Here is a 14,064-nt window from a genome sequence, read left to right on the forward strand (position 1 = left end):
TTTGCAGCATCAGTTTTTCTTTGTACAGGATGGAAAACGTTGAAACTGTATCGAATTTCTTTTGGTCTCTCCTTTTGGCAATCATTACTCCAAAATTACAGTACATATATATAGGATGCAGTAAACACAGTGTAGGCTTATGGTGCAATTAATCAGAATGTTAGCCTATTTGTTAATGCAGCCTATAGGCTACTATAATATAGTATCTCGACATATTAGTGAATAATAAAGGACTGTCCTAAATACTGTAATTTGATTTTTCAGAATTGGACAATTAAAAATTACCAATATCAGCTAATAGCGTTGAACAATGATTCAATTGATTCATTAATTCAATTAGTCAACATATCTAGCCATTTAATGTCGCATTAACATCGCTTCCTTCCCTACATTGTCTAGATATAATTCATCTTCATTTAATCTAAATGCATATAATCCAATTATTAAAAGAAAGATATTGTTAAATATTATGGCTAGACTTTAGCTCACCTATAACACATGGAAAGCGGAGGCTTCCACCCACCAAGCCAATGCTGCCGTTACTTTAGTTCGATTAAAGGCGAGGTGATATATATATATTTTATTTTTTTCACAAAGCGGTGATGATTCGAATAGCGAAAACACCTGGCATTGCGATTCATTTCCGCGCGCTTTGATAGGCGACCTTCCTGTACCCTCGTTTCGAAATCTTCCTTCATTGCACTTGCATGATGTCAATCTGATGCACAACACCCTCCCCCGAGATACCAAATAAGCCGCGTAGTGAGTGAAGCTCGCACTAGCCCGGACGGCTCTAGCTTCGCTCTGCTGTGTGTGTGTGTTACGCGCGAGCAGGAGAGAGATGACAAGAGCTTCGCGAGGCTGGACATTCAAACATGGAGCTTTTTAAAACGCAAATTTCGGTACTTTGGATATTATTGCTGAATGGAAACAAGGGCTGTCACGCTGAAGAAGGTATGTGGAACCTATTTTATACGTTTTTTGTGTGTGTTTTTACCCCGGACTGCTCGTAGCAGGTGGATGAATGAACGTCCACACTCCAGCCTAGCCGAATCGCCAGTCTGGTTGCAGGTGCACGCACGGTGAAGCGGAAGTTCAGAGATGCCGAAAACGTTGTATATTTGTACAAATAGGTCTATATTAAGTAAATCATTTCAGTACCTTTCATAGGAATTTCCAACATTTTAAAAGGGGGAAAACGCGCCAGAGTTCGGAAAAACCGCTCCAAATCAATTTGGCGTGAAAGCCGCATTCGTTGTGTTTCACACAGCTGGCAGCTTTACGGATCTCCTTTCAGTAGCTAAGTGACAGTTGAACATGTGGAAAAAATAGGAAACATGTCGTGATATGTAAGTAAAAAGTAAAAGCGAGGTGTTAAGTTTACCGACTTCGGACAAGGATTCACACAAACGTATCTTGTTGCGAATGTATAACCTAATCCTACAATCGTATTGTTACAAACTGCGTCCATTTATCACTTTGACATTGAACGGAAACCGTTAAACCTGGACAGTTGTAGTCTTGCAGCAACATTGTAATGATTTTCTAGTTTGTATGAAAGAGCATATTACAAATTGCCCACTGTTCGTCAAAAAAGTCTGAAACGCAACAAAAAGCACTGCTTAAATGTCAGAAAGTGATAGGCTACTGTTAAGGAAAAATATTTTTCAGCACTAGGCTATGTCTCAGCATTTAACGTTACTTCGTTAACCAGACTGAATAGAAAACATTGTTTCCCTCAGACACTTGCATAGCCAGAATAGATTCTGACTCTAAGCTTGCTTACATCTGCACTGGGATCGGACTTCCCTAATCATCATATTGTTACCCATGGATATTATGTCTGTAAGAAGTTGCCCTAAAAAAGACGCAACTGTCTCTTCAAGCCAGAATGTTGAATAAAATAATATTTATGCTTACTTTACCGGTTGTCTGTGCTATTGGCACTTTTGACAGTAGGAAGTGGAGATAAAATATCAACATGAAATTATTGTTTACACGACTTTTTACGGTCTGTAGGTTATGTTACTTGTTTTTTCAATTTCTTGAGTTATAGCAAATTATGCAAAATGTGTAACCGAACATTGTCTACCTTTCCGTCTGTGGTTCGGTTAAAGGACATGTTTTAAATCTTCATGTTCATCAACTCCAGCACCACCCCAACATCAACATATGTGAAAATTGCACGTTTCTATGTTTTGTAGTTAAAAAGATAGACGATAAGTGTTTCCATTGACATCGGTGTGCATCGTGTGATTTTTAACTAATTATGTGTAGGATGTCAATGGAAACACATCTTCCATCTTTTTTACTACAAAACATAGAAACGTGCCATTTTCACATACTGTATGTTGGGGTGGTGCTATAGATGAATGATAAAAATAAAAAATAAAGCTTGGCCATTGTTTACATATTGTGTTTGTCACATGCGAATTGCATCAGTATTGAAAATACAAAATGGGAAATACAAACCGAATAAAATACCAGCGTACTGAAAGTTGAGTTATTAACACTTGCCTGTGGATATTATGTCTCTGACTACCTCCATCACAAGGACAAAATCAGTAGAAAGGTAAAGTAAATTGAAATTAAGATTATTCAAAATTCTAACTTGTAGTGGGACTGTTCGGGAATGCTGAGCCTGCATGTTTAAAACGAGAGTGTAAATCATCCACTCAGATTAGGCTAGGTTACCACTTTTCAAACTAATTTACATTATCTCCTGCACAATAAGCGTCTTCATATGTGAAGACATTGTATTTCTATGATTTGTAGAAAATAAATATAAAGTTCAAAAGTTCTACCCAATGACATAAAATGTTAAAACATAAAAACAAGTTATTTTCAAACACTATGAGATTCGCAGTGATGTGGGGAGCAAGAAAATACCCTCCCTCTGGCTAGAATCTCATTGCAGTATCTGGAAATCAGAGAAGCATTTTTTAGGCCCTTATCTTTTAAACCACAGATCATAGAAACACAATGTTTTCACATGTGACCGACCACCTTGATTCGGTCTTGTGTTTTTTACATTGGATAAAAGTAGAGACTCAGAGCTACACAATGGTATATCATACACTGCGGTTGAGGAACAATGGAAAAGTAATTCTGCTTTGAAAGTTGATCAACTTGTAAACTAGCTTTTGAGAAAATGGACCTTGAATGTTTTGGTGCATCTACTGGAGAGCTCTTCTTTGTCTACACCTATTCAGCATCGTTCACCCCCTCTTAAGCCTTAGCCCCGCCCATTTCTTTAAGGATTCACATAGTGAGTAAGGTAGTGTAGTAAACAACCAAAGATTTCAAGACTAAAGTGGTGAAAGTAGTAGCCTACAATAAGGAAAACTCCAGGTAAAAATACACGTTATCTAGTCCTTGGCCTATATCCTAATCTGACTTTGGTGGAGGTCATTGTCCTCACATTACCGTCTCTGGTAAACACACACTATATCAATCAATCAATCAATCAATCAATTTTATTTTATATAGCCCTTCGTACATCAGCTAATATCTCGAAGTGCTGTACAGACACCCAGCCTAAAACCCCAAACAGCTAGTAATGCAGGTGTAGAAGCACGGTGGCTAGGAAAAACTCCCTAGAAAGGCCAAAACCTAGGAAGAAACCTAGAGAGGAACCAGGCTATGAGGGGTGGCCAGTCCTCTTCTGGCTGTGCCGGGTGGAGATTATAACAGAACTATGCCAAGATGTTCAAAAATGTTCATAAGTGACAAGCATGGTCAAATAATAATCATGAATAATTTTCAGTTGGCTTTTCATAGCCGATCATCAAGAGTTGAAAAACAACAGGTCTGGGACAGGTGGCGGTTCCATAACCGCAGGCAGAACAGCTGAAACTGGAATAGCAGCAAGGCCAGGCGGACTGGGGACAGCAAGGAGTCACCACGGGCGGCAGTCCCGACGCATGGTCCTAGGGCCCAGGTCCTCCGAGAGAAAGAAAGAGAGAAGGAGAAAATTAGAGAGAGCCAAGATTTTCAAAATTTCCATAAATGACAAGCATGGTCAAATAATAATCAGGAATAAATCTCAGTTGGCTTTTCATAGCCGATCATTAAGAGTTGAAAACAGCAGGTCTGGGACAGGTAGGGGTTCCATAACCGCAGGCAGAACAGTTGAAACTGGAATAGCAGCAAGGCCAGGCGGACTGGGGACAGCAAGGAGTCACCACGGCCGGTAGTCCCGACGTATGGTCCTAGGGCTCAGGTCCTCCGAGAGAAAGAAAGAGAGAAGGAGAAAATTAGAGAGAGCCAAGATTTTCAAAATGTTCATAAATGACAAGCATGGTCAAATAATAATCAGGAATAAATCTCAGTTGGCTTTTCATAGCCGATCATTAAGAGTTGAAAACAGCAGGTCTGGGACAGGTAGGGGTTCCATAACCGCAGGCAGAACAGTTGAAACTGGAATAGCAGCAAGGCCAGGCGGACTGGGGACAGCATGGTCCTAGGGCTCAGGTTCACAGAGAGAAAGAGAGAACGAGAGAATTAGAGAGAGCATACTTAAATTCACACAGGACACTGGATAAGACAGGAGAAGTACTCCAGGTAACCAACTGACCCTAGCCCCCCGACACAAACTACTGCAGCATAAATACTGGAGGCTGAGACAGGAGCGGTCAGGAGACACTGTGGCCCCATCCGAAGAAACCCCCGGACAGGGCCAAATAGGAAGGATATAACCCCACCCACTTTGCCAAAGCACAGCCCCCGCACCACTAGAGGGAAATCCTCAACCACCAACTTACAATCCTGAGACAAGGCCGAGTATAGCCCACAAAGGTCTCCACCACAGCACAAACCAAGGGGGGGCGCCAACCCAGACAGGAAGATCACGTCAGTAACTCAACCCACTCAAGTGACGCACCCCTCCTAGGGACGGCATGAAAGAGCACCAGCAAGCCAGTGACTCAGCCCCTGTAACAGGGTTAGAGGCAGAGAATCCCAGTGGAGAGAGGGGAACCGGCCTGGCAGAGACAGCAAGGGCGGTTCGTTGCTCCAGAGCCTTTCCGTTCACCTTCACACTCCTGGGCCAGGCTACACTCAATCATATGACCTACTGAAGAGATAAGTCTTCAGTAAAGACTTAAAGGTTGAGACCGAGTCTGCGTCTCTCACATGGGTAGGCAGACTGTTCCATAAAAATGGAGATCTATAGGAGAAAGCCCTGCCTCCCGCTGTTTGCTTAGAAATTCTAGGGACAATTAGGAGGCCTGCGTCTTGTGACCGTAGCGTACGTATTGGTATGTACGGCAGGACCAACTCGGAAAGATAGGTAGGAGCAAGCCCATGTAACGCTTTATAGGTTAACAGTAAAACCTTGAAATCAGCCCTTGCCTTAACAGGAAGCCAGTGTAGGGAAGCTAGCACTGGAGTAATATGATCAAATTTCTTGGTTCTAGTCAGGATTCTAGCAGCCGTATTTAGCACTAACTGAAGTTTATTTAGTGCTTTATCCGGGTAGCCGGAAAGTAGAGCATTGCAGTAGTCTAACCTAGAAGTAACAAATGCATGGATTAATTTTTCTGCATCATTTTTGGACAGAAAATTTCTGATTTTTGCAATGTTACGTAGATGGAAAAAAGCTGTCCTTGAAACAGTCTTGATATGTTCGTCAAAAGAGAGATCAGGGTCAAGAGTAACGCCGAGGTCCTTCACAGTTTTATTTGAGACGACTTTACAACCATCAAGATGAATTGTCAGATTTAACAGAAGATCTCTTTGTTTCTTGGGACCTAGAACAAGCATCTCTGTTTTGTCCGAGTTTAAAAGTAGAAAGTTTTCAGCCATCCACTTCCTTATGTCTGAAACACAGGCTTCTAGCGAGGGCAATTTTGGGGCTTCACCATGTTTCATTGAAATGTACAGCTGTGTGTCATCCGCATAGCAGTGAAAGTTAACATTTATGTTTTCGAATAACATCCCCAAGAGGTAAAATATATAGTGAAAACAATAGTGGTCCTAAAACGGAACCTTGAGGAACACCGAAATGTACAGTTGATTTGTCAGAGGACAGACCATTCACAGAGACAAACTGATATCTTTCCGACAGGTAAGATCTAAACCAGGCCAGAACTTGTCCGTGTAGACCAATTTGGGTTTCCAGTCTCTCCAAAAGAATGTGGTGATCGATGGTGTCAAAGGCAGCACTAAGGTCTAGTAGCACGAGGACAGATGCAGAGCCTCGGTCTGACGCCATTAAAAGGTCATTTACCACCTTCACAAGTGCAGTCTCAGTGCTATGATGGGGTCTAAAACCAGACTGAAGCATTTCGTATACATTATTTGTCTTCAGAAAGGCAGTGAGTTGCTGCGCAACAGCTTTTTCTAAAATCTTTGAGAGGAATGGAAGATTCGATATAGGCCGATAGTTTTTTATATTTTCCGGGTCAAGGTTTGGCTTTTTCAAGAGAGGCTTTATCACTGCCACTTTTAGTGAGTTTGGTACACATCCGGTGGATAGAGAGCTGTTTATTATGTTCAACATAGGAGGGCCAAGCACAGGAAGCAGCTCCTTCAGCAGTTTAGTAGGAATAGGATCCAGTATGCAGCTTGAAGGTTTAGAGGCCATGATTATTTTCATCATTGTGTCAAGAGATATAGTACTAAAACACTTAAGTGTCTCTCCCGATCCCAGGCCCTCGCAGAGCTGTGCAGATCCAGGACAGCTAAGCCCTGGAGGAATACGCAGATTCAAAGAGGAGTCCGTAATTTGCTTTCTAATGGTCATGATCTTTTCCTCAAAGAAGTTCATGAATTTATTACTGCTGAAGTGAAAGCCATCCTCTCTTGGGGAATGCTGCTTTTTAGTTAGTTTCGCAACAGTATCAAAAATAAATTTTGGATTGTTCTTATTTTCCTCGATTAAGTTGGAAAAGTAGGATGAGCGAGCAGCAGTGAGGGCTCTTCGGTACTGCACGGTACTGTCTTTCCAAGCTAGTCGGAAGACTTCCAGTTTGGTGTGGCGCCATTTCCGTTCCAATTTCCTGGAAGCTTGCTTCAAAGCTCGGGTATTTTCTGTATACCAGGGAGCTAGTTTCTTATGACAAATGTTTTTCGTTTTTAGGGGTGCAACTGCATCTAGGGTATTGCGCAAGGTTAAATTGAGTTCCTCAGTTAGGTGGTTAACTGATTTTTGTCCTCTGACGTCCTTGGGTAGGCAGAAGGAGTCTGGAAGGGCATCAAGGAATTTTTGTGTTGTCTGAGAATTTATAGCACGACTTTTGATGCTCCTTGGTTGGGGTCTGAGCAGATTATTTGTTGCGATTGCAAACGTAATAAAATGGTGGTCCGATAGTCCAGGATTATGTGGAAAAACATTAAGATCTACAACATTTATTCCATGGGACAAAACTAGGTCCAGAGTATGACTGTAGCAGTGAGTAGGTCCAGAGACATGTTGGACAAAACCCACTGAGTCGATAATGGCTCCGAAAGACTTTTGGAGTGGGTCTGTGGACTTCTCCATGTGAATATTAAAATCACCAAAAATTAGAATATGATCTGCTATGACTACAAGGTCTGATAGGAATTCAGGAAACTCAGAGAGGAACGCTGTATATGGCCCAGGAGGCCTGTAAACAGTAGCTATAAAAAGTGATTGAGTAGGCTGCATAGATTTCATGACTAGAAGCTCAAAAGACGAAAACGCCATTTTTTTTTTTGTAAATTGAAATTTGCTATCGTAAATGTTAGCAACACCTCCGCCTTTGCGGGATGCACGGGGGATATGGTCACTAGTGTAACCAGGAGGTGAGGCCTCATTTAACACAGTAAATTCATCAGGCTTAAGCCATGTTTCAGTCAGGCCAATCACATCAAGATTATGATCAGTGATTAGTTCATTGACTATGACTGCCTTTGAAGTGAGGGATCTAACATTAAGTAACCCTATTTTGAGATGTGAGGTATCACGATCTCTTTCAATGATGGCAGGAATGGAGGAGGTCTTTATCCTAATAAGATTGCTAAGGCGAACACCGCCATGTTTAGTTTTGCCCAACCTAGGTCGAGGCACAGACACAGTCTCAATGGGTATGGCTGAGCTGACTACACTGACTGTGCTATTGGCAGACTCCACTAAGCTGGCAGGTTGGCTAACAGCCTGCTGCCACATCTATCAAATAAAATCAATGTTTATTTTTCACATGCACAGGATACAGAAGGTGTAAACGGTACAGTGAAAGGGTTATTTGCATAGTAGCAATATCAAAAATAGAAAGTGTCCAGATAAATATATTTCATAAATATTAGATGATGCTAACCCAGACACACTTGTCTAAATTGATGGGTCATGTGAAAGAAATGCTATAACCACCCCCAGCCACATCTAGCTAAGTGATGGGTCACTAATGTGTAGACGTACACATGTTCATGAAATACAGTAGATGGCCGTAATCACCCCCAGACACACCAGGCTAACTTGATGGCTCATGTAACAAGCGTTACATGACCCATCAAGTTAGCTAGCTAAACAATGAACCATAATCCCAACCCATACAGTACAAATGGATTGTCATAGCTAGCCACCATGCACGAAATGCTGTATTATAAATCTGCAGGTAGCTTAAGATAACCAACTAGGTTCAAAGTTAGCTAGATAGCTAACTTTAGGCTATACCTATCAATGCAAATGGATTTCTGAGAAACAAATAATATTACTACACAGATCATACACATAATGTTAGCCAGCCAGCCACCAAGCTAACATTCGCTAGCTAGCTATCAGTACACTGTAACTTGCAATTAAACTTTCTCACAAAATTAGAAAGTATAATATCTGAAAATGAAGCTAGACTCTTGCCCATATACATGGATGAACGCTTCACGGCAGACTGGAACCATTTAACTAAGTAATACGTCCTGTGTCGTTTCCATTTTGTCTGTAGCTACAGCTTGTTTGGCCCGTTGTCAAGTCACTCCGGTTCACACTGACCGTGTGCAGAAAGTAGTCCATCACAACTTTTCCCCACTGATCTTTGTCGATAGCACCTATTAAATTCAGGGCAGCAATGTTGTTGAGAGCAGTATCACCACTTTTGCAGTTCTCCATGGCAAACGTTATAGCTTTTAAAAAAGCCACAGTAGCAATGATTATCTACACATACTGAGCAGCTCATGTTATAGACAGACGCATTCTACATGATAGACCAATCCGAGCTCCTCTCTCGGCATGTCCAGCCCATTCATTATCTTAGCCAATAATGGCTAGCAAGAAGGTTCCTGTCTGTTTCTGTGGCTAAACCAACTAGGCTCGTAATTTATCAATTTTATTTTACGCTCAAGTATGGCTTGGAAAACGTACCTCAATCCAGGGATGTGAAATGCGTTGTACTCGAATTGTCCCATTATTCCAACTATAACACCAAGAAGTTTGAACGACTGCCAGTTTTTTAGCAGTTCTTCAATCTTCTCAGTGTAACAGTTGGGATAATGGGACAATTCGGAGTACAACGCATTTCTCATCCCTGGATTAAGGTATGTTTTCCGAGCCATATCCTACGCCAGCTCCCCAGTATCTTTATCTAAACAGGAAGCCTGTCTGATCCCAGTGCAGTTGTAAACAACCATAGGGTCGGAATCTATTCTGGTTGACACTTGCATAGAGCAAATGGTTTCCTTTGTCTCATTCCCTTACAATCGCTCATACTTCAAAACCGAGGGCAGAATGCGAAAGCTGGCTTATTGATGCCCCCTCTCTACCCTCTCTTTCTGCCCTGTAAAGTAGTCTGGCCAGTGGGCTATCTCTCTCTGGTTGTGAGGTATTGAGCGTGGTTCTGATGCAGGAAGGGCTGGGGCTGCGTGTCACTGTTAGGCTCAGGTGAGGTCAGTAAAGCGTCCTAATCAGTGCTTGGATTCAGAGAAGGAAGAGCACATAATCGCATGCTTTCCCCAGGCGAGGGTTAGTTCCAGCAGTGTCTAAGCACAGCTGAGCCAGGCTGTGCAAACACACATTGCATGTACAAACACAAACATGCGCGCGCGCGCACACATTCTGCTCATGCGCACACATAGCTTTGTTACTTACACACAGACACACACAATCTCACTTAAACACAGCAATCTCGCTTAAACACAGATGCACGTCATAATTACTTACACACACACATCCTCTCATACACACGCTGCACACACCCACATGACATGGCATGCCGACAACACACACACACACACACACACACACACATACACAAGCTTTCTTACTGTACACCCACATGAACACAGTCGTGCATGCATACTTATCCACAAAAGACATAGCTTACAGTGTTCACGTATAGAGTATTATACCATGGCATTGTTTAATACTCGTTTCCGATTGGCTTGAAGGATATTCTAGAGCGTGGATTATTTTGCTATAACGCACGGTGGAATTGAATGCCTATAAATCATTCTTACATGTTCTATGTTTGAGCTCCTTTTAGAAAGCAAAAGTCGAATTGAAAACGTTATTGGCATTGTTGAATAAAATCTTCATAACATCAAGTTAGGATTGGCGGTTTGGTTCGCTAAACTAGCAAGTCTGTTTGTGTGGTTACCAAGGCAACTACTGTAGCTATCTAGTAAACTTATAGCTTCTTAAGTGGATGTTGAACACATTTCTACCTGCAAATGAACACATTTCTAGCGGCAAATGGTATAAAAGCGATTATCTCAACTCACGGCTCTATTCGTTCTGTGGAAAATAATGCAACTCTGTCGAAGGTCAGTTCCACTCCGCTGGCACATCGTGGAACACACCTACGTCGTTCATTATTTTCCATAGAACGCATAACCCCTCGTTGATAATTCCTTCCCTATAATACTATAGAGCACTTTACACCCACAGCTCAGTGTTGCCAGCTTGAGTCGTTTCCCTGGAATGCTGGCCAGTTGGATTGGAAGCTCTGTTCTAATTGATGTTGTGACAACGATTAATTGCTGTGAAAGCAATGTGTTTCTGAAGGCTGGGGTTGGCAGCCATGTCATTGGGGCTCGCAACAGTAGGGGAATTTGCCTCTGTCTGTTGTTCAAATCCCTCTCTCCATCCTATCTGTATTATTAGCGATAAAGTGCATTCGGAAGGTATTCAGAACCCTTGACCTTTTCCACGTTTTGTTATGTTACAGCCATATTCTAAAATGGATTACATACATTTTTTCCCTCAATCTACACACAATACCCCATAATGACAAAGCGAAAACAGGTTTTTAGAAATGTTTGCTAATTTAAAAAATAAAAATAAACATAAATACCGTAAGTATTCAGACCCTTTGTTATGAGACTCGAAATTGAGCTCTGGTGCATCCTGTTTCCATTGATCGTCCTTGAGATTTTCCTACAACTTGATTGGAGTCCACCTGTGTTAAATTAAATTGATTGGACATGATTTGGAACGGCACACACCTGTCTATATAAGGTCCTACAGTTGACAGTGCATGTCAGAGCAAAAACCAAGCTATGAGGTCGGTGGAATTGTCCAAGACAGGATTGTGTTGAGGCACAGATCTGGGGAAGGGTGCCAAAGAAAATATCTGCAGCATTGAAGGGCCCCAAGAACACAGCGGCCACTCTGACAGAGCTCCAGAGTTCCTCTGTGTAGATGGGAGAACCTTCCAGAAGGACAACCATCTCTACAGCACTCCACCAATCAGGCCTTTATGGTAGAGTGTCCAGATGGAAGCCATTCCTCAGTAAAAGACACACGACAGCCTGCTTGGAGTTTGCCAAAAGGCACCTAAATACTTTCAGACCATGAGAAACAAGATTCTCTGGTCTGATGAAACCAAGATTAAACTCGTTGGCAAGAATGCCAAGCGTCACGTCTGGAGGAAACCTGGCACTGTGAAGCATGGTGGTGGCAGCATCATGCTGTGAGGATGTTTTTCAGCGGCAGGGACTGGGGGATTAGTTAGGGTCGAGGGAAAGATGAACAGAGCAAAGTACAGAGAGATCCTTGATGAAAATCTGCTCCAGAGCGCTCAGGACCTCAGACTGGGGTGATGGTTCATCTTCCAACAGAACAACAACCCTAAGCACACAGCCAAGACAATGCAGGAGTGGCTTTGGGACAAGTCTCTGAATGTCTTTGAGTGGCCCAGCCAGAGCCCAGACTTGAATCCAATCAAACTTCTCTGTAGAGACCAGAAAATAGCTGTGCAGCAACACTCCCCATCCAACCTGACAGAGATTGAGAGGATCTACAGAGAATAATGGAAGACACTCCCCAAATATAGGTGTGCCAAGCTTGTAGCGTCATACCCAAGAAGACTAGAGGCTGTAATCACTGCCAAATGTGCTTTAACAAAGTTCTGAGTAAAGAGTCTGAATACTTATGTAAATCTGATATTTCAGTTTATTTTTAATAACCTCTTATTGCTTTGTCATTAGGGGGTATTATGTGTAGATTGGTGGGGGGGGGGGACAATTTAATCAATTTTAGAATAAGGCTGTAAAAAGAAAGTCAAGGGGTCTGAATACTTTCCGAATGCACTGTAATTCACCACTTTCATACACGTACCTGTCCTATGAGAATGAATTGACCCATACACACTTGTATTTTTTTAACCTAAAGGGTAACTGAATGGTAAGCCACTCACACAGGCAGCACAATTCCGATCTTTTGCCCAATTATAAAGTATCTGATCTTATTGGTCAATCATTGGGCAAAAGATCAGAATTGTAGAAATGCAGCCATTGTGTGGGCTGTCACACACAGCTTCTCACAGAGGATGATGTGTATGTCCGTGTGTATTCCTGGTTCTGAGGGCCTTTTCATGGATCTTCATAATGTGTCTTCATACAGTACCAGTCAAAAGTTGTGACACACCTATTCATTCCAGGGTTTTTCTTTTTACTATTTTCTACATTGTAGAATAATAGTGAAGACATCAAAACTTTGAAATTACACATATGGAATCATGTAGTAACCAAAAAAGCGTTAAACGAATCAAAATAAATGTGAGATTCTTCAAAGTAGCCACCCTTTGCCTTAAGGACAGATTTGCAAACTCTTGTCATTCTCTCAACCAGCTTTGAGGTAGTCACCTGGAATGTCTTAAGTTAATTTGTGGAATTTATGTCCTCCTTAATGCATTTGAGCCAATCAGTTGTGTTGTGACAAGGTAGGGGTGGTATACAGAAGATAGCCCTATTTGGTCAAATACCAAGTCCATATTATGGCAAGAACAGCTCAAATGAGCAAAGAGGAACAACAGTCCATCACTTTAAGACATGAAGGTCAGTCAATACGGAACATTTCCAGAACTTTGAAAGTGCAGTCGCAAAAACCATCAAGCGCTATGATGGAACTGGCTCTCATGAGGACTGCCACAGGAAAGGAAGACCCAGAGTTACCTCTGCTGCAGAAGATAAGTTCATTAGAGTTACCAGCCTCAGAAATTCCTTCCCAAATAAATGCTTCAGAGTTCAAGTAACAGACACATCTCAACATCAACTGTTCAGAGGAGACTGCGTGAATCAAGCCTTCATGGTCGAATTGCTGCAAAGGACACCAATAAAAAGAAGAGACTTGCTTGGGCCAAGAAACACGAGCAATGGACATTAGACCGGTGGAAATCTGTCCTTTTGGTCTGATGAGTCCAAGTTTGAGATATTTGGTTCCATCCGCTGTGTCTTTGTGAGACGCAGAGTAGGTGAACGGATGATCTCCGCATGTGTGGTTCCCACCATGAATCATGGAGGAGGTGGTGTGATGGTGTGGGGGTGCTTTGCTGGTGACACTGTCTGTGATATATATAGAATTCAAGGCACACTAAAACAGCATGGCTACCACAGCATTCGCCAGATACGCCATCCCATCTGGTTTGTGCTTAGTGGGACTATCATTTGTTTTTCAACAGGACAATGACCCAACACACCTCCAGGCTGTGTAAGGGCTATTTGACCAAGGAGAGTGATGGAGTGCTTCATCAGATGACCTGGCCTCTACAATCACCCGACCTAAACCCAATTGAGATGGTTTAGGATGAGTTGGACTGCAGTGAAGGAAAAGCAGCCATCAAGTGCCCAGCATATGTGGTAACTCCTTCAAGACTGTTGGAAAAGCATTCC

At 42.2% G+C, this 14,064-nt stretch overlaps 1 protein-coding gene across 3 annotated transcripts in view; it reads left to right on the plus strand.

Annotated features, from left to right (window-relative positions):
* Positions 1–687: 687 nt before the first annotated feature.
* Positions 688–14,064, plus strand: part of LOC139554533 (ephrin type-A receptor 7-like) — a 164,569-nt gene continuing 151,192 nt past the window's right edge. For 2 of the 3 annotated variants that reach the window (XM_071367397.1, XM_071367396.1), the window contains exon 1: positions 688–954. In XM_071367397.1, coding sequence (XP_071223498.1) covers positions 876–954 — 79 coding nt within the window. In that variant the 5' untranslated portion in view covers positions 688–875. The remainder of the gene's footprint in view (positions 955–14,064) is intronic. The other variant, XM_071367395.1, reaches the window with a different exon arrangement.

The sequence above is a fragment of the Salvelinus alpinus genome, chromosome 26 (genome assembly GCF_045679555.1).
Source record: "Salvelinus alpinus chromosome 26, SLU_Salpinus.1, whole genome shotgun sequence".
In the NCBI taxonomy this organism is placed as follows: domain Eukaryota; kingdom Metazoa; phylum Chordata; class Actinopteri; order Salmoniformes; family Salmonidae; genus Salvelinus; species Salvelinus alpinus.